Source organism: Cyrtonyx montezumae, unplaced genomic scaffold (assembly GCF_038088225.1).
Source record: "Cyrtonyx montezumae isolate F1298 unplaced genomic scaffold, pur_monq_1.0 scaffold_8, whole genome shotgun sequence".
Taxonomy (NCBI): Eukaryota; Metazoa; Chordata; class Aves; order Galliformes; family Odontophoridae; genus Cyrtonyx; species Cyrtonyx montezumae.
The window spans coordinates 10631931-10659270 of NW_027072089.1; the positions used below are offsets into that span (position 1 = coordinate 10631931).

A 27340-nucleotide genomic window follows, 5' to 3' on the forward strand; every position below is an offset into this window, starting at 1 on the left:
CAAGTTTTTGGGAACAGTCTTCACTTGGGAAAAACAAAGTCATAGCTTTTCAAGGATATAAAGTTGAGTCTCAGGGTTGTTTTCAGATGTTAAAGTGGAAACCATTTTAGCACTGAGCTCCATTCAGCAAGGTTACCCATATTACTTGACAAATGGCCTTTTAATATCTTTACATTGGCACAGCTTTGCCTTTACACTGATAGAAAGATGGTACAGTCTAGGTTTTTTCCTAAGAAGGAGTTCAAGCTTACCACTGCATCGTCATCATACAGCTCAATGACGATCTCTGGAGGGAACTGAGCAATTTCCTCTCCATCCCCATGAAGCACAATGCCATTGAAGAGCAGCGTCTGATTCCAAGTAGGGGACAATGTCTGAGAAATGATCTAATGAAAGAGAAGAAATGTTCAATAACCTATACATTACTTGATTGGAAATGAATCATCAAAACTGAGACAAGTTTTCACTTCTTCAGGGTACAGTTTTTTCAATCTTGTTTTACTTCAGTGTGATAATACATAACACTCTAATCACACATAATAATACTTTTTAATTTATCAAACAAGGATGCTTGTAGTATTTCATCACTTGCAATGTTTTAACTGGTTTGGTGTGAAATGTATTTAAAAATATTTAAAGAGGAAAATATATGCCAACCCCAAATCTATACATATTAATGAATAAATAATAATTCATGGTAATAAGGCTCTTGACTTTAGTTTATTGATACTTGGCTGAGAGTCTTCTAAATACATGCAAGTTAATTTATCGGCTACAATATTTTATTCAAGCAGAGAGTAAATAATGATTCTGTGCCTGTAAACTACTGGTTCCCTTGTTCAATTTCTACTTTCCTGAACCTGGTGCATATAAATGCTAACTTCACTGACTGCACTCATCAGCTTCTATTAGAAGTTAGAATCACATTACAGGAAAAAGTCAATTCATGTCCTTGAGGCAAGAGGAGCACAGTTGTTTAGAGCACCCCTAGTTAGTTGCTTTAGTTGTTTCACCCTCCCTTAGGCATGTGCACTTTCTTCCTAAGATAAGAAGGTGTCAGAAAACATTTGAAGGTTCAGGAAAGGGGCACTGGTTATCTTTTAAGTCAGCCTTCCCATCTGGCACAGGGTCAGCAAACTCAAAATGCCATAGAGAAAATAGATGCCCTTTTATACTTGTGCTACTCTGTTGACCTCTGGTGATGAGTTCCTTAGTGCACAACCAGCATTTTTGCATTTAGTAGAAGTGTTCAAGGCATCTGCTAATTACATTTAGTCAGTCTTCTGAGGAGTTTTGGGGGGAAGAATTCAAAGTAGGAGAAGTTTTTAAACACTTTTATCCCAGAGGTTCCATATTTGCTGAGGTAAATTCTGGTTGTGTCACAGATTTTATAACTCCAGGCCCCACTTTAAGATATCTGTAGATGGCTTAGGACCTCTGAAAGTCAGTCCTTATGTTCTAGAACCTTGCTCATTTCCAAGGTTGTACTTCAACTCTTCTAGCTGAAGCTGTGTAGTTTCCCTTCTCTTTAGAGGCTTCATCAAACATGCATGGGCAATGATTTGCCCCCCAAAATGCCTGAGGAATAAGTGGGATCACTCCCTATGAGCATATCTTTACAGCATTTAAAGGGTACAGAAGGTCTCACACCCCTGTGATTTCTGCTTATTCTAAAACCAACAATGCACAATGAATTCCCCTGCAGAGAGCCATGCAGACAACATATGGCTACAAACGTCATATAAAGGTCTTCTTCACTCTTTGGTCAATTAATACACAAAGCCTATAAGAAAAGATATTTGTTCATAGTCACATCAAATAATAACAAAGGCCCAAAATGAAAATATACAGAAAAAAATGTTTGCTTGCTGCAAAGGCCCAGTAGCCCCAGAGAATCTGATATCTAAAGGAACTAAAATGAACAAGTATTACTGCAACTTGTGTTTGAGCAGTGAGTACACTATGCTTTGGCTTTGCTTAAAGTGAACTCTCTGAAGTTGTCTTTTAATGGCAGGCATCTAACCTTTCTTGCTAGGCATCCCTGCAAAACCAAGATTTTTTTTCTTTTTGTGGCCCAATTGAACAAAAATAAACATCCAGCTAAAGCTCTAATCATCCAACTAAAGAGTTTTCATTTACTGCAAGGGTCTTTGTAACTTACCTTTGTGGTCTGGCAATGTGTCGTGAAAGTAACTTTTGCAAAAGGATCAGAAAGACCGGTGCTGTCGGCTGCAATGAGCCCCCTTGCCTGATACATGTGGGCTCTCAGCTGGAAGAGGTGCACAGCTGCAGCATTGCAAAGAAAACAGCAACATCAGCCTCATAGAAATGATGCAGTACATAGGCAAGAGGGGAAGATCCACCACCTGCCATCCAACTATTTCAGCCAGCGCCATCAGGAATGCTGTCCATGTAGAAGTGGGTGGGAAAAGGCACATCCTTCTGAAAAGATCTTCTCTACAACTCCCTGAAGGAAGGCTGTAGAAAGGTGATGGTCTGCCTTTTCTCCCAGATAACAGTGATTGGATGACAGGTAATGTTTTCAAGTTGCCCCAGGGGAGGTTCAGCCTTGGATATTTGGAAAAATGTCTTCACAAACAGAGTGGTGATGCATTGGCCCAGGCTGCCCAGGAAGGCGAACACCTCCATCCCTGGAGGTGTTCAGGAAATGTGTAGATGTGGCACTAAGGGACATAGTTCAGTGGGCATGGTGAGGATGGACTAGATGATCTTAAAGCTCTTTTCCAACTTCAATGATTCTATGATTCTCTGAACTAAGGGATGCTTCCTCATTACAAGGAGACAGGCTGATGGTACAGGGAACAGAAAATGTATGGAAACAGTCCTTTCTTTCCCTGACACTTGCAAATCAGAATTGGTAGGACTAAGGAGTTAGCAGAGAAACAAGGTGGTTATTTTTTATCCAAAATTTCTTGACCTATGATTAACTCAGAGAAGTTGCTTCAAATGGGGATCTTGCAACCCTCTGAATTAGAGCTTCTGGGGACTACCTGTTACTTTGCAAGACTTCTTCCATCACTATTACGGAGAAGAAACAGTGTCTCACTTTTATACCGCAGGCAGGCAGATGAGGACACAGTGCTGTGCCCTGAGCTGGCACTGGATGGTATTTCAGTCTCATACCCTACAGGCAAATTATCCATGGTATGGTGGGTATAGCTGGCAGGTCCAAGCCATAGATAGATGTCCACCTTTGCCTGCACCGTCCAGCCCAATGGCCGCTTGCCAGGTAGCTTAAAAATAAAATGTAAAAAATTAAAAATGTAGCATTTCTCCACAGTGCCCTAAGACTCATTTAGCACAAATAATTTCTTAGGGAAGAAAGGAGTAGTTGGTTGAAACTGTGTAAATGATGTACTGGTTACTGTTCACATTTTTGTGCAGACTAGCTGATATCCTACTTTTCCCATACTGCAGCCCACTTCACATTTCATGCAGTTTTGCTGGCCTCCAATAGACACTCCCATGTCCTTCTAAAAATATTATCTCATTGGGCAGATCAGAAAGCATATTCCAGTACAAAAAGTTACTAGTCTTGACAAACAATATGAATATTTCCTTACCTTACTCAGCCACTACATCTACCTCTGCTTAGCTCAGTGTTTATTATTAACTGTTCCTAAGGTTGTTCTTGATGTTGCAGGGGCTGCAGGATGAATTATAAAGCTTTTTGTTGTTGTTGTTAGTTTGTTTATGGAGACAAATAGCACTGTATTTAACAAATTCCTGTGACATCTATCAGGAGGTTAGATATTTCTATCTATCTGCTCTTTAGCTACACTTTACCAGCATGTAACCAGCTGCTCCAAATGAAAAAAAAAAAAAAAAGGTCACAAAAAAATAATTTTATGACATTACTATTCCCTTGTGTGTGCAGACTTCCTTCTGGCCATAGTAACAATTCTACTGCATAGTATTCTACTGCTGGAATAGGCATATGGCTTTTGTAGGTGTATAATATCCTCTAAGATTTTCCTTCAGGATGAATAATTCCAGAATAATTTATATATATATATTGCTCAAACATAGGCATATTTTAAATGGCAAGCATAAACAATTGCTCTTTTAGATCAAAATACCTAAGTTCCCTTGCTACCAAGTTGCATGTATATGGAGCTCTTACCATTCTCTTCCTTACTTCCATGTGCTGCATTCTGAAGTCTTTGCCAGCAAAGAGGTATCTATTTAAACATATAGCTATAGATAAACAGTGCTATAAACTTGGTCTGACAAGTAGTAAGAATGAATTACTCCAACACCAAAAGCTTTGAAACAATGCAGTGCTTAAAGAAGAACAGGCATAAACATAAGTAAATACTAACAGATGACCTATATAAACATGTACACACTTTTAGTATATTAAGAAGATAAGCAAGTAAAATACAATCCTCGGGTGAAACCTAAATACCAAAGTCTCCTCAGCCATTAGCTGTGATCAAAGAATACCCCAGACTTACTTTCAGGAAATGAGTTTTAATCTTCCCACAGTCCTTGCCTCTCTGATCTTTCTCTGGGGAGTAGAGTATGGATTTTGCAGGGATTCTTGCATATGCAACTCTCTTGTTGTTGCTGAGCATCCAGATGAACACATCAGGTACTGTATTCTGTGGCTGTTACACAACAAGGAATTCTTTTTGTGAGCCATCGCCATTATTTTTTGTTAATGTACTCAACCAAGTGCAGATCCCTCACTTCTCTCATGAATACACTGAATAAAAGAGGCTGTAACTTCATGCTTTGTAATCCATATTTTCACTCATAAACAGACCTGAAAATAGAGAGCTTTTCAGGGTGACCAAGGAGCATCCACTCTTCAGATCATTCCAAAGAAACTAAAACTAAAAATGCAGGAAGACACTTACCCATAAATTGATTAAGCTGAAAGTACCTCCCATGGAAATTTCATCAACTTTATCTTACAAGACAAAAAATTGGTCCAAGGCCAAACACAAGCTCTGACCAACCATCATTTCTTCTGCTTGTGAGGACGCTCCATGGCATGGCCTTGCACTATGGCAAATAGCTCTTCCCTAAGCAAAGCCTGTTTGAAGCAAAGGACAGCCCAGAAGCTGCTCCCAGGAGGCACTACAAGCAAGATCATCGTTTTGGGAAGGAAGAGAATTTGTCTGTAGGATTCAAACCAGGCCAGATTGTCTCACTCACTCTATGAGCTCTGGAATATTCATAGTCTTGTTTGGCTTGCTAGCATAGATGGCGTGCAGAAAGAGAAAACTTGACTGGCAGGATTTTAGCCTCAACAAATACAGCTGTCCTGTTGTTATTCTAAGGCTAAATAGTATGTCTAAACAGTATCTGCACAGTCAAGTATAAATAAAGACCACTGAGTCCAAATCACTATGCCATACAAATGGAGACATGAACTCAGATCAGAAAGCTGTTTCCAAACCACCAGGAAAAGCCACCAGTGGGATGGCTATTTCTTAAAACAACAATAAAAACTTTGTACCACATCTTTTCAGTACCACTTAACTCAGTGTTTCCTACTCCATCTTACTAACAGCTCCATGAACTGCAAGACAGAATTATGGGCAATCATCCAAAAGACTACTCTTTGGTCAGATCAAGATCTTTTATTAACACTGGATTATGAAAATTAAATCGTAAATTTGTCTCAGTTTCTGTATGGATTACCTCATCAACCAAGAATCGAATTTTATCTATAAAGATCTGAGTTGTACGTATCATTTCATCCAGTGACATCTTTTTCTGGTGCTGAACAATTCCTTTGGCATCAATGGACATTGCTTCCTACAATCAGAAATGACAACGTGTATTTTTATGCAATGTCATGTATTTTGAACTGGATATAGAATACAAAAACAGTCTTAGATGCAAGTTAAGAAGAAAAGATAGAGATGCAAAGATAGAGCCTATTTTATATATCTACTTTGCCAAAACATGTCACATCTTCATAGACAGTAGACATAATCTTAAAAAATTCATAGGTGATTCTTGTGCTCTGCTTAGTCTAATCCAGATGTTCACTTATGCTAATCTGAGGGAAGTTAAATGTAAAGGAAAATTTAAAATGTAGAAATGAGGAGCAGATTGAAACTAGAACACACAAGAACACACTGAAACTGCTGTCTGTTTGTAGATGTCCAGGTATAACAAATGCCAGGCTCTACTAGTGTTAAAGCTCAGCCCCACCATAATAATTAAAAATCCAACAGCAATGTTGATTAGGTATTATTCTACTGAACTCAGCATCATCCCATTTTAAAGGGTAAATAAAAATCAGATCATTACTATTATGTCTTATTTGTATTTAAAAACATGTTCTGAATTATTTCAGGGTCTCTTACAACAAAGCACAGTGGGAACAAGCTTTATTTTAAAAGTGTTCTTAGATTATATATTCATGTTAATTATAAAACATTTCAGTGTGGTTGAAATCAAATAAAAATTAATATGCATACAACCAATGTGCTTTTCATTAACATCACTGCATCAGTGCTTGTAGTAGAAACACTCATACCAGCTCTTGCCTGAACAGCACGAGTCTTTTTTTGTCCAAAGTAGTGTAGTTCAACCCTTTGGGCTTCTTTTCAACAACGCTCATGAAGGCCCTAGGACACAACAACAGTTTTTTTGAATGTGTGTTTGTTAAGGTAAGGTTTGGTTGGTTGGTTGTTTTTTTACATGAGTTGCTAGTGTAGATCTGAATGAAATGCTCCCTGCCCACTGCAGTACATGATTCAGAAGACAGAGATACTAAAGTACTGTCTAAAATAAATACCAAGTGCCTACAGGATTCAAAGAATAAAGTCCCCAGGCCCTTCACGAAACCCCATAGAATTAATAAGTTAAGGCTTATATCTATTTTGAGTCAAATCATATTGTCTGGCACAGAGCCCCCTGGGGAATTTATCCCAGCATGCATATTTTTATCTTAATCTTGCACATTATTGCAGAAAATCTATCATACACTGTATTAAATCCTATTTATTCCCACATGTTTTATTCTTAATGTCCAGAAGGCCAAACTAATATGGATATTAGTTTATTCAATATTACTGAATATTGAAAGTAGCAATAAAATATTTCCTGTGTATAAATAAAAACTGCAATTTGGGAAGCCTTTGCCATGCAAATATATACATACCAGTAACTTTATTGTACTTTTTTTTTGTTATTATTATAATCAATTTCCTTGTCTAGTCTTTAATTTGTGGTCAACATATAAAGTCAATTTTCAGTATTCCTGTAGTAAATGTACTTACTTGCCATGATTAATGAAGTCACTTAGGGCTGTCCTCATTTTCTCCTCAGCTTCAGTCTCTGAAATCTTGATCAATTCTTTTACCTGCAGTAATGATTCCTCCTAAGAAAAACACACAAAAATGTTTTTAGGCAAAATAGGGTTCTTTGCCATTCTGCTGATCTTGTGACATCACCGCTCACTGTACAACTAGCAAAAATGAGGGAGGTGAGCTTGTATTATGACAAAATAGGATCTCTGATGAATGCCAAGCTTGGTGCACAGCGTGGCTTGTTTTGACCTTTCCCAAGCCTCTACAACATGCTTCTACTGCTGGGAGCTGATTTGTTTCCTCTCTTTGATAGAGACTGGTTGAAGGGAAACTTTATCCACTAGTTAGGAGGAAATCCTATAATTCTTCTTTGTTCTGTTTACAGCCTTTCTGCTTAGATTTAGCAAGCTACTGGAGTTAACCTCTCAAACTTTAGTGAGCGCAGAAGGTTTATCCCAACATCTACTGCCACTGAGAATTGGAGTCAGTCCTCACTAGTTAAGATAAATGGCTGAACAGTAAGAAATACAGCAGGGATAAATTACAGTGGCCTGTTCTGGGGTAAGTGACATCTCACTGTCATGCTCTGCAGAGCACCTAAGTCTGGGAATTCGATTGTCACTTACCAGGTGATCTGCCATATTTTCAAGAGTGTTAGAAGAATATAAACGAAAGGTCTGGTCACCCCAGTAACTCCTGACACAAATGCAGGGCTTCCTCTCATCGTATGGCAAGTACTGATAGTTCCTGTAGAAGTAAAGTACAGAGCAGAACATAAAAGTGAGAAAGGAGTTCATGGGAAGGCAATGGAAAGAAAAGTTATTTGGTTTCCTCTCATGAGCTATGCAGTAAATACATGGAAAGAACAAACAGAAGCACCACTTGCTTACAAGGTCACAGGCTACCCATGAGATCCCTGAAGAGAAAAACTTGAAGTTAATGGCTCTAATTCCACTTTTCAGAGTGAGAGAAAAGTCAGGCAAAGAGGCATGCAGAGGTCTGAAATACTTTGGTAATGGTGGGAAGACATAGCTTCATTGCTACATTTGTGGGTACAACATATAGCAGAAACAAGGACAAAAATAAAAACCTGATCACATCTTTAAGAGCAATGGCTCTGTGTGCTGCCTAGCAGGAGAGGCATGGCAGAGGCTCACTGCCATTTTCATTGTATGGAACAGGTTTTTTTCAGAACAAATGGCTAGTTGATATTGACATATCTTGGCATATCCTTAGTATAAGCAATACCTAGCTCATAACAACTCAGTGATAGAGCATCAGCTGCTCTCTCTTTTTCCCACTTTCAATCTTAGGGCCAAGTTGCAGTATTGACTCTTTTTGTAGAGCTACTTTCTTGTGATGTTTACTTATAAGAATGTCTTGTACTAAAAGATGAGCAAGTCACCAGCACAAACAGGGTTTCTGCAAACTAATGCAGCACGGAGCCTGGTGTTTTGATTAGAGTTGTGCTCTAATCAAAAATGCCACAATGCAAAAACTATGTGCCTGATGAGAACATTGTCCTCACTTTATATAACGTCACAGTGCTATGAAACATCACACTGAACCATACTGGAATTACACTAGAGGCCTCATCACTTTAGCTATTAACAATAGGACAGCAGAGAGCTTTTTAATGGAAATAAAACTCTGTAAACTGCTTTATCTTCTTTTGGGACTGGCTTCATTCCAATACCACCAATACATGCTCTGCAGCTGAGAAGATGTACCAAAGAGTTATTTTCTGGTGCGTACCCATCTTGTGACCTTGCAGAATTTCTCCACTGAATTTGATCCTCCGGATAAAAAAGAACAAAGGTTCCAGAGTCCACTTCTCTACAGTGTTCAAAAACTGACAGAAAAAAAATTGGTTTCATTTTTCATTTCCTCTCCTTTGGGAGGGGCTGTGCTACCCAAGAAAGGAGATTGTATTTGGTAAGAAGAAAAGACTTGACTTGCATCCATCTGAGCACAGCCATGTTTTTAGAAAATTCTGACCACCTGTACTTCAAATCCAGAGTTCCAGACTCTGAGTTGCTTAAACATGGTCATGCACCTATGGGCCTAAAATGACCTGAGTCTCCCACATTTACTTGTGTGGATACCTCAGATATCTTGAGCCATTTCAGACAGAAGTGTACCAATATGTTTAAACATTAAACCATGCCACAGAAACCATATCACCTGTCACTCTTGAACATCCTAACCATAAACCCTAAATTCCACTTAACCTTAGCAGTCTTATGTATGAGTTTTTATATTAAAAATAAAAAAAGAAGGTCATCTCTACAATTTTACTGTCCTATGAGATATAGGATAGAAACAAAATTTGCAAATTACTTTCTCCTCAGTAACTTAAAGCAAGTCAAGCATTGTGTATCAACTTTAGTATGTAGTAGGGCTACGTAGGTCTCAAGCAGTAATGAATTTGGTGCTTTCATAAGAGGGAGGAACAATTCAACTCTCTCTCAATGTCAGAACTTCTTGACCAGAAATTCTCAAAGCCCTTGAGTCCTTTCCTGGAATTTATTAAGAAAATTATATGTCATGAAATCACTCATATGGAAGTTGGAGCTTTCTTGTCAAATACCTCCATTCTTAGAATTTGAGGGAACTGCTTTTTCAGTGTACCCATGCCATACACTTTGATAGAAATGTGGAATATTACTGGTAATTACATGATGTCTACATTAGAAGTCTTACTGCTCTTCCTGCTTATTTAATTAGTAACCGGTTTAATCTCCAAAACAGATATTTGCTATTGTTTGGGGTTTTTTTTTTCCATTTATGATTCTAAAACACAGAGTTTACTTAAAATATTGGATATCCCATTCAGTACTGATTAATGCTAAATACTAATTAATGCTAAAATCAATGATGAGACCAGTAAAGTTCCAACGAAAGGTGAGAGCCATAAAGTCAGTACTTAGTATCTGTTTGGCTGGCTAAACTGTTCTAGATAACACAGAAGGAAAAGAAAAGTGCAGCATTTTACATAAATTTGAGAAACAGAGGCCTTTAGTGAGAGCAACTTGGTTAATATTGCCTAAAGCAAATAGCACATTTGAAGAATTATTTATTCTTTTTCAACAGTTCTTTACATTCTTGTTAAGGGAGAACTTAATGTCTCTCAGGGAGGATAATAACCAAGCATGTACAAAATTCTGCAATCTTCTTAACGAGGAGAGGCAATTATCTTTCTGTCAAAAAAATTGTTTTCAGTTTTTAATTTATTCGTTAGCTACAGTAACAATAATTCTGCTATGTTATTTTCCTATATTTTCCTATTTGTTTTGTTCCACTACATCTTATTTAATCTTTCTGAACCACCAATCATGAGAAAGGATGAAAGCACTTCTTAATTCTAGTGAAGCCCAGAAGCCAAAAAGACCCAGGTTCAAATTTCCAACCTGGTCCTTCTATCTGTAAACTTGTCAGTGCCTGGCCTTCTAAAGATAGAGATACACCTAGCCTTGGTTTACAGCAATATCAAGGATTGTTCAACCTACCAAAGTAACAAAGAAAAGATTACTTTTTGTTGGCATCCTTGAAATGAATTAAGCATTTACACTTCCATTCATAAACAAGAAGAATTCTTCTGCATGTATTTACCCATTGCTCATCCTTTTTTTGTTTTGTTTATTTGTTTGTTAAATTACATCTTTCTTTTGTTACAACCTGCTATTTAAGTCTACGTATGTAACTATTAGCTCTCAAAAGTGTTTGAGAAATGATTTCTGTCTTGACCACATGTCAGTGTTTTTGATGTGTTATTCTACTGCTGGAGATGCCAACATGACGGATGCATAATTGGCATAACACATCCTTTATAAAAATTACCAGAAGTTCAAGAGCCCATGAAGCCAAAATCAGAAGACAGTGAAAAAACTGGATATAGACCATTCACTACAGTAAAGCCTGGCAAATTAACCATCATGAAAGATGCAATCAAAGATGCACTAAAATCTTTGAAAGTCTTAATTCCACACAATCATTTTAATGCTAGGGTTTATTAATTAGTCCCACAGGATTATAAAAGAGGAACCAAAGTTGCATATGATGAGGCTTTAAAGCACAGATTCTCACCTGTTCCCACCTGTGATTAGCGGCCTCTCAGGGTGTGTAGTGGATGCCAGGGGTACTCCAAGTTTATGACACATCTCATCGTCTATATCATGTAGTAGACTTTCTTCCACTTCTCCATCACGTGCCTTCTTCTTCCCTCCAGCTGCTGCTGACATTCCATCAGTAACTTTACCAAAGTTACCTAGAGACACAGGATTACAAGTGAGGAGATGACTAGCATGGAGGCAGTAAAACTGAATGAGGATTAAAAAAGAAGATTCATACCACTGAAATATCTTTGTCCCTCCACTCTTCTCATTACCTGTTCCAGACATACCAAAGTATAGAAAGGTCCTAAGTGTCCTTTCCTTTGTATGTTCAGATTCCAGAACCATGCTTCCTTAACAGCCCTACCCAATAGGAATCCAGAATACCAATCCCCATCACTGAGTGATTCTCAGCCTGCTGAACCACAGGAAGACAATAATTTTCTTTTGAAATTCTTTTACTAAAGAACTTCAGAAGCAAGATCAGTACTGTTGCTAATATTTCTAGATCCAGGACTCTGAGTGTGTTTGACTTAAATAGTAACTATGTTCAATTTGCAACATATGGATGATAATTACAAAGCCTGATCTCAGAAGTGGTATAGCTCATTTTCAGCCAAGCAATTTTTGTTAAGTAGCATTGCAAAGGGATCTTTAGTAAGAACAACACCTTGAGGCCACAGCCTCGTGCTTGATGCTAGGCAACTCTGCCAGTAATACAATCATCTTCTCTGATAAGATTTTTCCTTTAAGGGAAGTTATCAGCACTGGGAAAGATGTGAATCCATCAAAGTGGTAATTACAGCTCAGAGAGAGGCAGAACATATTCATTGAAGGATAGAGATGTGCTGAGTCACCCCACACAACATTCCCATCTGGATTCTAGATTCAGCCCTTAATGTAAATAAAGACAATTTGCCAAATTTGGATTCGAATTTCAACTGCTGGCAGATGATCGTGTTTTGAGTTTGACTCATCTTTAGTAGTAACCAGTTCCAGTAGGAATACAAAAATCAGTATCATTTCTCAACCATTTATAAAAATGAGTTTCTTGTTATTCCTACCACTATTTCCTGCTAAGTTTCAGTATGAATCAATATCACTCATGGATTTCTCTGTTTGTGAGATCAATCTCTCCCTGCACAATTATCCTTATGGCTGAGCACACCAAGGTACACAGGCACAAAGATGGTGAGTGTCAGGGTGCTACTGTGCAATAGGACTCTTAAGTCTGGAATGAGCATGGTACTACCCAGGTGCTATCCTGATGATCAGGGTTTAATTCCAACTTGTAAGCCTTGTTCTGAAGGTGATGCTTGAGACACATAATGTCCACATGCAGGTGAGACATCTTCTCTTCTTCAGAGAAGAGCTTAAAGCACTTACCAACAGAAACCTCAAAGGTTATTGGCTTGTCCCCAACCTTCCTATCAATCATTGTCGCTTCAAAAAATGTCCCAAAGAGAAGGAACTCTTCAAATTTCTCTCCATAGATCTATCAAAGAAGGAGGAGGCAGAAAAAATAACATTTATTTTACTTTCTGCTCTTTTTTTTGCATCAAAGAGACTTCACAAGTATCCAGCAGCTGTATTTCTGTTGTAGATCTATCAGTCTGAGATTGTCAGTCATTATACAGTGAGAACTAATACCACTTTGCTCTTACTAGAAAAAGAGAAAAACATGTATGACTTTGGTCATATCAACAGCGTACAACAATATCACATATGTGTCCAGCTGATCACATAAAAGTCATTACCCTTCAATTCATAGCCTTCTTCACCAGCAGTCTCTTCTTTATTTCCACATACTTTTAAACCACTGCTCCTTCTACATGCCTCGGGCAGTTCAAAGGCACTTTTTGCTGCTTACCCAGCCCTGCTCCCTAGGATTGACTTTAACCTACTGCCCTTGTGTTTGCATTTTCAGGGCGCTGACCTTGGTTAAGAACAGTCATCTCCCAGTGAAGATTTCTCGCATCTACATTTTATTAGATGCCAGCCATGAACAAAAGCCTACTGAAACTGAAGTCACTGATTTATTTATCCTGCTGCGCTTTAAGCTACAGTCACAAAGGTGAGCACTCATTGAGGGGTATGTGGTTCTCTGATTTTGTCTTCCCTTGCATCAGCACAGAAACTGCTAACGGTGTTGTCAGATTTTCACAGAAAGTGGAAGCACAGGAATCAAACAATCTCAACACAGCAGCACACTCTGAAAAGTGTCACTCCATGTGGAGTTTTGAGACTCAGTGCTGCTCTGCATAAACTCATTCAAGACACATTCAAGGAAAGCCAGCTGAGACCTCCAGTGCTCTTGGGCCATTAACAAAGCAGGCTATTAACCTCAAACCAAAACTAAGCTGAAATGAATTTTACAACTTGAATTCTCCCAAGTTCATATACTGACTGCAATAATCTCCCCAGTACAAAACTACTGATCTCCTCATATGAATATCAGTTCGCTGAAGGCCCTTAGGCAAGATCAGATTGAGGATCTTTTTGTAACAGAGTGAGAAAGTGAATATGAATATTGGTTTCTCTGACTTGCAGAGCAGAAACAGCTTCTGACATAGCCCATGATCTCTTCTTTTTGAAAACAACCCCCTGCTAGACACAGCGAAGGGGCATATGTTTCCAACAAAAGAACTAGCAGCATTTCAAATCAAACATAATTTCACAAGCATATTTGCAGCTCCAGAGTAGCTTTAGCTTCTCTTCACCTTGATTATTTTCAGTATGAACCCAGAGCATAGTGTGCCTAGTAAAGCTGAGGCTAAGAGACTATGACACATGCATTTACCTCCCATTACAAAGGAAGCAAATTACAAATGTTGATGTCTTCCTGCTGTTGGAATCAGTCAGCAAAGTTCATGTGTGGGGCGAGGTAATTTGCCTCTTTTGTCTCAGAGGCTCTGTGAGACATTTTCCACCTTATTTGTAATGGCTCCTTTTCCTGCTTTTCTTTTCAAAGAGTTGTAATACAATTACTTTGTCTATTGTAGCATGAAATATTGCTGAAACAAAAGAATATCTAGCAGCACTGCATTATGTTACTACTTTTTACTCATTCCACTCTGGAAATTGAGGCACAGTTGCCAGAAATAAATCCTTATTTCTACTATTAATATTTATGCTTCAGCAGGGTTTGTTCCTCTACCTGGAGTATTTAGCTAGTAGCTAAAGCCACATTGCCTGAGCCCCTTTCAGTAATGGATTTCTTCTAAATGGAGGAAAATCTATATGGAAATAGATTTCTTCTCATGTCATTACTATTACAGTCTTCAGAGAAGAACACAAGGACAAAGGCAATTTAAAGCTAGATGCCTACATTAAGCAAGACCAGGGCCCAGACTTGCACACTGGCCTGCAAATATCCATACCATTTTTATGCCAACACACTCTGACTTGTTCCAGCCAGCATTCATGCAAGCAGTGATGGCACACTGTTTAGGGAAGAGCACTTGTCAAGGCAAGTCTTCAAGACCAGAGAACTATTTATCTTGTTTTATTTTCTCATAGAGATGGAATCAGAAGACCAAGAATCAGGTCTATTTAAGAACACAAAAGTCTTAGGCATGGAGGTGGGGCACCCATGACAAAAGTCAAGATTTTGATCAGTTGCATGTTGACATGGGAAAAAAAATGGTTATAAGAATATTTTTCTTCCATATTATTGGATAAAAATATAACTTTATTATGTACAATGTTCTGTTGCTCCCAGACCAAACTGTGATGGAGCAAAGAATTGGCTTAGCATCTGAGTCCACAACTTCTAGCCACAAATGCACCACCGCGTGCAAGCAACACTGCACAGATCCTTCTATGATGCAAATCTGTATGAGTTCACTTACATCAGTTAACATCAGTTGAAGATAAGACAATCTAGAGCTGCGCTGTCAATGTGGGGTTAGAGGAGGAAAGTAAAACATGAAGCCATCTAAGCTGTATTTCTTCACGCCTGCAGAAATTTTACATTAGTCATTCCCTACAGACTTTAATTAACAACAGTCAGATGAGTGCAGGAAATGAGACTTAATAATTACCATCCATTCCCTTGGCTCTCTGTCATTTAGCAGCGTGTTACCTGACATGTTTCTAATAGGAGTACATAGATACAGACAGTGCAGAAGGACTAACAGGACAGAAGGTAAGTTTTAAGGAAACCAAGTCCTAAGCAATACTTTCTGTGAGTTTCAGATATACATTAATTTTCCATTTGAATTGCTTTATTATCAGAAGATACTAAGACTATGGGGGAATCAAGAAGGGAGCACGTAACAGCAACTACACAAATCAAAGCCATCCTCAGAAGTTTAGGGGCACATGTCAAACGATCTCTTAATGTAATACCAACCTCTGAAGGCACATCAAATGGCTCAACTTCCACTTCAGTTGAGTTAGTCTTATCTGAAGGAGAAACCAACTTTCCATCCTCTCCTGCTTTTTCAGTTCTCTCTTTTCCTTTGGCTGCTTTGGCGTCTTTATCTTTAGGTGACAACTTGATATCCTTGATGATCCTTGCAAATTTTGACTCACGGGCTCCTCCTGAAAGTATCTCCACAGCAATTTCAATGAAGAGACGTCCCCTGAAGGAGACCCCTTCTCCAAAACCTTCATTAAGCTCCTGGTGGTCGTCCATGAGGCTGCTATTCCTGGCTGAGCCATAGAGATTGATCCAGGCAGGCCCAAAGGTAGGCAAGAACCCTGTGGATAAAGCACATTTTATGATACTTCCATTAGGCATTATCACACACTCCTGGCAGTCTGTTCAATGATGCTTGTCTCTTGAGATCCAAGAGCCATGCCTAGCTCAATTTCTAGGCAGGTAAGAACCAATTCATATAGATTATTGTTTCACAGGGCAAATCTTAGGCACTGAATAGCCTCTGTTAATACTCAACCAGGACCTCTTCCAATCTGAAGTCCTTTATCAGAAGCTATTCATGCTCCACATGCTGAGAATATAGGACCTAGCAAATTCCTCTGAAAAAAATGACTTGCTCCAAAAGGCTGAGGGCTGGGACATAGTGGGAGACTCTTCCTCACCTTGTCTGGACTGTTCACAGTCCCATGCCACTTCTCACTTTGTATGATTTATCTTACATTTATTGTTTAAAGAGTCAGATATGGATTTGAATTGCCAGGGATAGCTGACCATGTTCAACACTGTGATAACACAGTATAAAATAGGCTGGAGACATATGCTCAAACACCAGTGAAAAGACTCTAGGTTGTGAGCTTCATATACAGGAGGGCTTAGGTATTTGTTTATGGTACCTCTTTTAGCTGTGGTAGCACCCACCTAAGTGCTAACAAAACATGTTTCTCTTCCTGAATAGATTAGAAACACAAGCCTGCTCTGCCTATGGTGCATGCTTTGTGCTTTCATTGGCAGAGATATACTAGTACAAACTGTAAACATACATTGCTAATGGACTGGAGAAAATTATTGCCAGTCACAAAGAAGGTACCAATTAATGCTGCAACCTGATAACAAGAAAGGTAGTAGCACACTACCATACACCAAACACAAGGCAATATAACTTTGAATTAAACAAAGAGAAGGATTTTCAGAACCAACGAAAAACATGTTTACTTGAACACTGGCAATCCTTGAAGTGTGATTAGTCGGTGCCCAGATCTTAAATGGATTTTACTGTAGGGGCATATTTTGGAACAGCTATTTTCCCTTTACCTTTGTCACCATCTTGTTCATTGGATATTTTCTTCAGGTCAATGAAGTGGGTGGCTAAGGCCACATCATTCATGCTGCCTTCGTCCCAGACCTGGATTTTGACTCTTCGGCAGAGTGGAGGGAACATTTCCTTGAAGATAATCTGTTCATGCCATACAGGATCTGCACAGTTCTTTTGCACAGTTGTCCTACCCTGAAATGAAAGTCCAGCGTATGTAACTCTGCAGAGATTAGACTCAGAGAATAGCAGTAATTATAGCAAAAATCACTCAGCAACATTTCACCAGTAAATTTTTAATCACAACTATCTCGTCTAAAAGGTACTTCTGCTTTTTCTGTTAGCTTGTTTATTCTTCCCTCAGTATTTAATAAAAGACCACATTATTGTTTAAGAACTCGCACACAACAGAGCTTAGAATAAAATCTGATTCATAGAATCTTTTGAGTTAGAAGGGGCCATTAAACTCCATCTAGTCTAACTCCCCTGCAATGAACAGGGAGATCTACATCTAGATCGGGTTGCTCAGAGCCTGGCCCAGCCTGACGCTGAATGTCTCCAGAGATGGGGCATCTACCACATCTCTAGGCAACCTGTTCCAGTGTCTCACTACCTGTATTATGAAAAAAAAATCTTCCTTACATACAGTCTAAATCTCCCCTCTTTTAGTTTGAAATTATTTCCCCTCATCCTTTCGCAGCATACACTGCTACAGGGTCTGTCCCCTTCTTCCTTACAGCCCCTCTTTAGATACTGAAAGGCCATTATCAGGTCTCTCCAGAGCCTTTTCTCCAGATTGAACAGCCCCAGCTCTCTCAGTTTGTCCTAGTAGAGAAACTGTTCCATCCCCCAGACCATTTTTGTGGCCCTCCTGTGGATACACTTCAACAGGTCTTCGTCTCCTGCACTGAGGACTCCACACCTGAACACAACACTCCAGGTGAGACCTCACCAGTGCAGAGCAGAGGGGCAGGATCACCTCCCTCAACCTGCTGTCCATGCTTCTGTTGATGCTGTCCAGGATACAGTTGGCTTTCTGTTGCTGGCTCATGTCCAGCTTCCCATCCACCAGTACCCCTAGGTCCTTTCAGCAGAGCTATGGTCTATCCTTTCATTCCCCAGCTTGTACTGATAGTGGGGGTTACCATGACCCAGGAGTAAGACCTTCACTGGGATTTGTTGAACATTATGAGGTTCTCCTGGGTGCACTGCTCAAGCCTCTCTAGGTCACTCTGGATGGCATCCCATCCCTTGGGTGTGTCATCCACATCCCTCAGCTTGGTGTCATCACAGCAAATTTGCTGAGGTTGCTCTTAATCCCACTGTCAGTGTCACTAAAGATGTTAAAGAACACTGGTCCCATTACTAAACCCTGAGGGACACCACTCATCACCAATCTCCATCAGATGTTGAGCCAGTGACCACCACTCTCAGGGTACCATCTCAAAACTAGTTCTTTATCCATCAAACAGTCCACACATCAAATTCATACCTTTCCAATTTGGATAAAATGACATTATGGGGGACCATGTAAAAGGCCTTACTGAAGTCCAGATAGATGACATCAGTGGCTCTTGTCTTATCCTCCAATATGCTTATGCCATCACAAAAGCAGCAAGGTTGGTCAGGCAGGACCTGCCTTTGTTCAAGCCATGCTGATTGTCCCTTACCACCTCCCTCATTTCCATGTGCCATAGCATAGCTCCCAGGAGGATAAGCTCCATGATCTTCCCTGGCACTGAGGTGAGGCAAGACAAACAGGTTGGTAGTTCCCTGGGTCATCTTTTCTATTCTTCTATGCCAAGACTTCAACTGATTCCATGAGTTTTCAAATATCATTGAGTATGGTTTGGTGACTGTATCAACCACTTCCCTCAGGACTCTGATATGCATCTCATCAGGACCTATAGACTTGTGGATGTTCAGGTTCCCAGGTGGTCGCAAAAATCAAACCTGATTTTTGCTTATACTGGGAGAGGCATTGCTCCCCTGGTTCCTGTCTTCTGTACCATCTGCTCAAGGGCAGAGTGTAGAGTAGTCAGTAGTAAAAACTGAGGCAGAAATGTTGCTGAATACCCCAGTTTTCCATCCAGATATGTCCTCCTGGACTTACATTTTCTTAATTCTTCCTTTCCTTAATTCTTAATTCTTTCCCTTCCCACTCCTTCCTGCCCCTTCCTATCCTATCCTCTCCCTTCCCATCCCTTTCCTTTCCTAATCCTTCAGGACCCTTATGCACAAAACACATCTGTAAAGCCAGCTTTTGTGTTTCTGCTACAAAATGAACATCTTAAAATATCTTTTGAAATATCTCAGCAGTAGTAACGTTGTGCAGTTTGTCTCATAAATGCTTAAATTCATTATAGCTACCAGGCTTTATGTACCAATGGAATTACCTTAATTGAGGTAATTTATCTAGTATAAAATATGATTACTATGGCTCATGGTCTAGGCACACATCCATTTGCCACAGATATAGAGACTGGAGCTTCTCCTAGTCTGAAGGAGACAGCAGGATCATACTGCAGCAACCACAGGCCTTCTAGTTTCGTATTTGATGAAAACAGCCTAGTAAGAAAGTCCATGTGGGCTAGACCCATATTTAACATGCCAGTATCCAAACTCACATCGATGACCCATTCCTACATTTTCTTCAGATCTCTATTAAGCCTGAACTAACTGTACGCATTTGACCAATCATTTTAACCCATGCTAGTTTCAGACTTCTAACACTTCACAATTTGAGTTCACAGAAAAACATGAACTCAGCACAAAAGACTACATTCTCATGTCTAAAATTTCATAGGATAAAATATACTCCTCCTCTCTCCCCAGGACTTCCTTGCACACATAAAGTATTGCTGCTTTCAAATAATTTTCACTTAGGTTCTTTCATTATTTGTGTCAGTAATCAAAACAAGCTCCTTAACATGGTCCTTCATGGTCTTAACAGGGGAACTGGATCCCTGGACGTCCTCTCTGCTCCTCTTTGCCATCAATTCAAGCAATCCAGCCTACCTTACTGATTTCAATCTCATTTAATTTTTTGTCTTTAAGGAGATCAGAATATAGGACTGAACTAATACGACACTGCATACCTCCCTGTTTCGTAACTTATAAAAGTCTGCAGAATTCACTTTCCCCTACTTCTGCCTGACTCTAACCTACTGCTGTGAGGATGATACTATTTCTTCTGCTGACATCAAGTGTTTCTTACCCCTTGTTCCAGCATAATTTAAGAACTAAAAATTTTCCTTCTGTTGAAATATTTGCTTTACAAAACAAGAAGTTAACAGATTTCAGCTCTATTGCCTGCTTGCTATACCACTAGCAAGAAAGAAGGCCTACATTTGTGATCAAGAGGATCCCAATTACCATTTGACCTGCAAACATGACCACCACATAGGGATCCACAAGGTCCTTACTGTCGCCTATGAATGCTTTGGTAACATTTGCCATGATGCTAGAGTTCATCTTTGGAAGTCCTTCTGCTTTGTAAATTCTCACATAAAATCTGGCCCATGGTCTTTCAGATGGAAATCCTTTGGGGACCAAAAGGTTCCTGAAAGAAAAGATAAGACACTTCCTTAAAATTGAAGGTGATTTTTTTCCCAAAATTGTTATCTCAAGATAGCTTGCATTCTGAGAATAAACAAAAAAGGGGTATACATTTATTTCTGGATCTAAACCACGTTTTCAGGTTACCATGAGAAAATACAGCATTATTTAGCAAATATGTCTATGTGATATATGTGCTTCTAAAAGCACAGAAAACAACATCTGTAGGTGACCTCTAGATTATATGGGAGGTGGTCCTCTACTCTGCCCTGATGAGGCCTCACCTGGAGTATTGTGTCAAATTCTGGGCTCTCTCATACAAAAAAGACAGGGATCACCTGGAAGGAGTCCAGCAGAGGGCTACAAAGATTATGAAAGATGTAGAACACCTTCCTTATGAGGAAAGGCCTGGGTCTGTTCAGCCTTGAAAAACAAAGACTCAGAGAGAATCTGATCCACATCTATAAATACCTAAGGAGCAGGAGGCAAAGGAACAAGGCTGGACTCTTCTCAGCAGTGTGTGGTGATAGGACACATGGAAATGGTCACAAACTGAAGCACAGGAAATTCCACACAAATGTGCATGGGAACTTCTTCACAGTGCAGTGACGGAGCACTGGCACAGCCGCACAGAGAGGTGGTGGAGTCTCCTTCTCTGGAGACGTTCAAGACCCGCCTGGACGCCTACCTGTGCAACCTGGGCTAGGGAGCTGCTTTGGCAGGGGGTTGGACTCGATGATTTCTAGAGATCCCTTTCAACCCCTACAAGTCTGTGATTCTGAAATTATCTATTTCAACACCCTTCTCAGAGGATGCCCAAGTGGATCAGGTTGTTCAGGACTTTGTCTGACAAATTCTGAGTATCTCCACCTGCTCTCTCTTGGTCTCTGCTACATTTGATCACATTCATGGTACAAAATATGTAAATTCATTTATTTCAGCTCGACAATTCCCTTGTTCTAACTTGCATTCAAAGACTCTCATTCTTCTACTCTGAAAAGAATCCAGCTTTGTCCTCTTTATTATATAGCTGGAGATAGTAGTGAGGTCCCCCTTAACTTAGTTTTCATAAGGCTCAAGTAACCAGTCCTCCCAGCTCTTCTTGCAGATCATGCAATCCAGTCCCATATCTTGGTGGCCCTCCATGAACTTGGTCTTGCATGTCAGTATTAACTAGAAACATTGCTCTTGTAAAATGTAAAGTATGCTGGCGGCTCATTGCCACCTTGAATTTCTGCATTTTACATGGAGAGTGCATTTGAATTTATTTAAGAATATGGAAAACATAATACGCACATATCTGATAGATAGGAAGGAATAGCTTTTCACACTTTTTCTTCTTACTTCACTGCTTTTCAAAAATATTTCAACTGATTTAAAATCAGTTAATCTTCTGCCAAGGTTAATCTAGCACTTAGTCACAGGTTCTGGTAAGCTCCATCAGCTACAGGGAAGTGATCATAACATGCTCTTCAATTTAGTTGAAGGCATTATATAAACCTCTCTTAGAGAGTACTCAAAGAGTACTCTCTTCAAGCCAGGCATATGATAGCTTCAGCTATTAACCGTCTTAGCAATGACAGGAATGAAAAGAGAGCAGAGAACTTTTCAGGTACTTAGTAAAGAAGGATTTAGAAGTAAGAAACTATTGAAGTACTTTTCAATCTGCTCCTCTGTATCAACTGTTTTTTGTGGGGCTTGTATCGTGTCACCTTTCCCAGTCACACTGATGTCACACTTCAGGTATCCCTTGGTTCCTGTCCTAATGTCAGCAGGGTCTGTGAGAACCGCCCACTTGTCACAAAATTGATGACCTGTAAGATGGACAAATTTAAACACCAAGACAGAAGCTGCAAAACATGCAAAACTTGCACCCTTCCATTTGCAGAAAGAGCATTTGTCTTTTCAGCAGGATTATGCTGAAGAACTCTTGTTTACCAGGCACATTTGGAGGGTATAAAATGTTTCACGACCACAAAAGAAGACAATAGCATTGAGATAAGTCTCACTGGGACTAAGGTTATTTTCATCAGTGTTTAATAGCATCAGTGGCTGAAAAACCAGGGGAAGGCTGGGTAAGATTTCAGCAGCTGAGCCTAGACTGAGGCTTTAAGAATGGCCTGATTTCTGATGAGAACTGCCTGAAGATTTTGGTACTCTCCTGCAGCAAAAGAGCAGCCTGAATGGCTCTGCTGTTGTGTCTATAGGTGCTGTAGCTGTGTGACATCTACAGCAAGTGGCCTAAATACAATAATCCCTAAAGACTAAGAAGAGATCATGTCAGTGAATGGCTTAAGTTGGAAGGGACCTTAAAGAGGTCCTTGAGTAACTGTGGAAGAGAAGAAAATAGGTGCTTTTTGGAAGATTGTAAAAACAGGCCAAAAATGGTATAGGTAAGCTCTCCTTAGGTACAAATTTCAGAAAGCAGCAGGCATCTCTAAAGATGGCAATGGAGCCATGATCATCTCTTTCCCACTTTGTTCTTCTCTTCCTCATTCTGGTCTGCCTCTCCTCTTACCTTGTGCTCTCCTCACAATTTTTTCCACCCTCTCTCCTCACCTCCACCCCTTTTACCCCAGCACAAGTGGCAATCAACAATTAGGTTCAGATTTTTAAACATTCAGCTTCCTACTCTGACCCCATAATTAAATGCTGACTCTATAAGTGCTTCGTAGCAAAGGGCAGATTGTTAAGATGTTAACAAGGCTGAACTTTCTCCCCACCAGAGCATCAATTTTGTCTGGTTCTCTGTCATATACATATGAAAACATACCTTCCAAAAACCCAGCTAAGTTTGTCCTTTGGCATACAGCACAAGCATTTAAGTGGAAAAGCAGCACACCTCCCCCTTTCTTCCTCCCAACTCGTTTAACAGATTTTAAAGGCAGGAAACCACTTACCTGGCTGAGCATACACTGTCCCCAGATCTACCTTAAAGGAGCCTATCAGCACACTCCCTATCAGTTTATGGTGCATAACCTGTTATAAAAATACAGTGTTACTACCTCTTTTTTTTTTTTCTATCACCATAAGAAAGAGCAACTTAGATCACATTTGTTTCAGAGACAGTAAACAGTGACGTTCAGCACCACATGAAGACAATCACTCATAGCTGCAGATACAGAGAGCAATTGGAATTTCTTCCCTCATGCCTTGTGCCAATTTAGAAATCAATTCAGTTGCATTCATTTGGAATCACCCAGGTTCATCCTAGGATTAAAGAGATGAGGAATCAGATGGATATGTCTTCAGAGCAGATGTAGTTATATTAGTTATCCCAGTAATCTTAAATAAATCATTAAAAAGATAGACACATGGGGCACAGCTGGTTCCACATTAGGCTGCAGAAACTGTATCACTTTTTGTGAAATAGCTGAATTGCCATATGAGCTGACTACACCCACCAGAGAAAGAATTAAAGTATTCCTTTGCAACATTTCATCATGTACTAAACAAAGAGACTCAGTCCTGATTTAACCCCCACCATATTAATGAAGTCAGGGAAGTGATGTGGATGTAAATGAGATGGCAAGCAGGCCCCAGTGAGTCTGTTTCCTCAGCCTTCCTGGCAAGTAATGAATTTCATTTAGTTCAATTCAACTCAAATTTGATTAATAATTTTTCTTTGTCAGATGATTCCTACATCGCTGTACTTTTGTGTTCAGTTTTCAAATATGTCTGTGTGGTCTATCTTACAGGCAGGGCAGATGGTAGCAACATGTTCTGAGTATGGAAATGCATTTCTCAAAGAACATGCCTCTCACCTGAACAGCTTAAAAGGTTGGAATCCAATACTTGATTGTGGAATACTTTCTGAAAACAGCCTGAGTCATCTAGAAAATCTTGGCCCAACTGCAAATTAGTCCCTGGATTTAGTCAAACAAAAGTGAAATCTAGAAGATGGAGATAAATATTTGCACATCTGAGAGCATTTTATGAATTTGAAAGACTTCATACTCTGGCTTTGAACCTGCACATCCAAGACAGACATAGGAATTCACATTTTTACATTGGATTTGTCATGTGACTTCATTTAGTGTGTTACCTGCACTGTGCCACTGTGATTTTGGGATCACATTCACCTGTCCTTGGTAAAACCTCACTTCAGCAAGGAAGGTGTTGAAGTAGGACAGAAAAATCAAAAGACAAAGGAGAAATTTTATTCAATCCTATGATTAAAGCTTAAAAACTAATAGAGCTTCGTGTGGGTGAGGGGTCACTGTGAAGCCGGTGCTTTGTGCACAGATGCTGGTTTTCTCAATCCCTGATGCCACTAGACCCTAGCATAGTGCTGGAGCCTTGTTCTAACAAGGCTGAACTAAGCTACCCATGGAGGAAGAAGCCATGAAAACTGGTGGGTTTCATCCTGTCATGTGGCAAAATCATAGTTCTGGGGGAACTGCATGGGAACAGAAGCTTGCCCAAATCTGATCACACCTCAGTGTGGGTGGAAAGGGGAAGCAGGATGTAGGCTCCCTGTGGGCAAAACACTGAAGTTTCTTTATGACTTGGGAAACAAGAGGAGGGGATGTGCTTAAGTCTGACATAGTGTTGTCTCACTGCTCTTTGTATTTTCTCTCGAGGGTGTGGCAGGGTATTAACAATAGAAGTGTAATCCTTACTACTCTATCTGGTTATTTGCCGTGTGAAACATGATGTCCTGGGATGAATGGCACTTCTAACTGCTCAGAAAATACCTCACTGCTTCTGTTAAGTGCTCTGTATTTCTCCTGGTACATCTTCAAGCATACTTTTTTTTCTATGATAACAAAGTATGTGAGCATGAAGCTTATAGTAAACACCCCTTGCCTTCCCTGAAGGAAGCATCACATCTACATTGCACATCATTAAAGGCTTGCATCTTTCCAGACTTGATTTACTCTAGAGAGGACTGAACAATTTTCTTCAAATTTTCTGAATGAGGACAAGTACGAGCAGCATTAAACTGAGGAATATTTCAGTACTGTAGCATAATGAGCATCTCAACTTTACTGTAGCATTACTACAATGTTTCTGGAATGTACTGATAGATGTAAGAAAGAGAAAAGTGTTTGTTCACTAGTAGGTGTTAGGAAATAGAAAATCTCATTTTCTTCTTGAATTCAGAGCCTGAATGCAGCTGAACCGCTGAACTCATGCAAAACAGCACTAATCTTTTTTGCTTTCCTTTCCAGGTGCAAAATAATTTGTTTTCACAGATTACATGGATGCAGTGTATGAGTGATTACTGATAATGGTGGCTACTAATCTTCGTTTTTCTTAAGTCATATTCATGCTAAGCAAGTGCCTTGAAGCTTTCCATCCCCCAGGGTTTCTTTCTCAACATACATTTCCTTTCTTGTTTATTTCTATCCCAGTATGTCGCATTCTCTAAAACTGTGATGAAAAATAACAAGTTTCTGATTTCAGTAGCATAGGAGAGCATTGTACTATGTTAATATTTTCATTTTGAAATGTCCTTTTTATCTAGGAGGCCTCCTTTAATTTCACCTTCACCATCTTTATATCAAAATGTTCTCTGAGCCTGATGAAGCTATGCGGACTGACACTAGTTAATGCTGGCACATTCCCCCACACACCAACACACTCAGAAAGCTGATGTATTCCTATCCACCACTGGTTGTGTGGAAGTATTATGTAAAGAACATCAGATCCAAAAGACTGACTGTACACAACAGAACATTAAAGGTTCTGGATGCTTTCCTGCTCAACCTGATATAGGTAAGTTGCTTTTAGCAGGGGGCTTGGACTTGATCTCCAGAGGTCTTTTCCATCCTCTATGACTGTATGACTCTATGAGTCTACAATTCTGTGATTCTATGACCTTGTGATATTTCTAAGGTAAAGTTTATCTTTCTGTCTCACAGGCTGCCAAGCCATCAATGCACACCTCATCTTTCTTTATGTTTAGCTTTGCATTCCTTCAAATCAGTGCCAGCTGCCTTTCCTCCTTTTCCTTTCCTCTTCTGATACTTCATGATGCTTTCATAGCACCCTTGGTACCTAACACTATTTCTTTTTATAATTACATTAGGAAAAGAACACATAGAGCTAAAATGACACAGATGTCATTACTTACTGAGCTAGGTACTTACAGAGATGTTGATTATTTTGTCAAACAGAAACACCTGTGGTCCAATGAAATCAAACACAAAGTACTGTGGGAGAAGGGGAGAGCAGGTCAGAATCATCCTTGTGCTGGTAGCAGCACTGACAACATAATGGTTTAGCTTTTTAGATTACCCTACAAAGCCCTGGTGAAAAACTGTGGGAGCTAGAGAGGTGGTGGTGGGAATGGCAAAGCCTTTTCCCTGTACCCAGGACAAAAGGGAAAGGCCAGACCCCATTGCTACTGAATAGACATCCCTGCTCATTTATGTAGATGCTACCAACTTGTCCATTCCAATTCAAGTCACCAAGTGAAGACCTCTCAGAGTCATTGAAGAAAATGTTTTCCACAAGAGAAAGCACCAACCTCATTGTAGAATGGAGCATTTGTGCCTTCTTTCACTGTTGTTTGCTTCTTCTCATCACCAATCTCAATGATCACTATGGGGTCGATATTCTCACCCACCAGCTGCCTGGCCTCAATGATGGTGATAGCAATCTGTGGAGGACACAGACACCACACATATTTCCCAGCTCATGTCAAAGATGTATAAGGGCTGTCACCCCTTGCTCA

The 27340-nt window shown here is 39.7% G+C and overlaps 1 protein-coding gene across 1 annotated transcript in view; it reads right to left on the reverse strand.

The window, feature by feature from the left end:
• Positions 1-27340, reverse strand: part of FER1L6 (fer-1 like family member 6) — an 81757-nt gene that overhangs the window by 30407 nt on the left and 24010 nt on the right. Inside the window, exons 5-21 of the mRNA XM_065752143.1 lie at positions 27134-27265; positions 26754-26816; positions 23559-23637; positions 22316-22472; positions 20476-20662; positions 17103-17295; positions 15762-16111; positions 12794-12902; positions 11382-11562; positions 7922-8042; positions 7266-7366; positions 6521-6611; positions 5674-5790; positions 4479-4631; positions 3068-3254; positions 2162-2286; positions 252-386 (exon numbers count right to left, since the gene is read on the reverse strand). Of these exons, the coding sequence (XP_065608215.1) occupies positions 252-386; positions 2162-2286; positions 3068-3254; positions 4479-4631; positions 5674-5790; positions 6521-6611; positions 7266-7366; positions 7922-8042; positions 11382-11562; positions 12794-12902; positions 15762-16111; positions 17103-17295; positions 20476-20662; positions 22316-22472; positions 23559-23637; positions 26754-26816; positions 27134-27265 (2481 nt within the window). The remainder of the gene's footprint in view (positions 1-251; positions 387-2161; positions 2287-3067; positions 3255-4478; positions 4632-5673; positions 5791-6520; positions 6612-7265; positions 7367-7921; positions 8043-11381; positions 11563-12793; positions 12903-15761; positions 16112-17102; positions 17296-20475; positions 20663-22315; positions 22473-23558; positions 23638-26753; positions 26817-27133; positions 27266-27340) is intronic.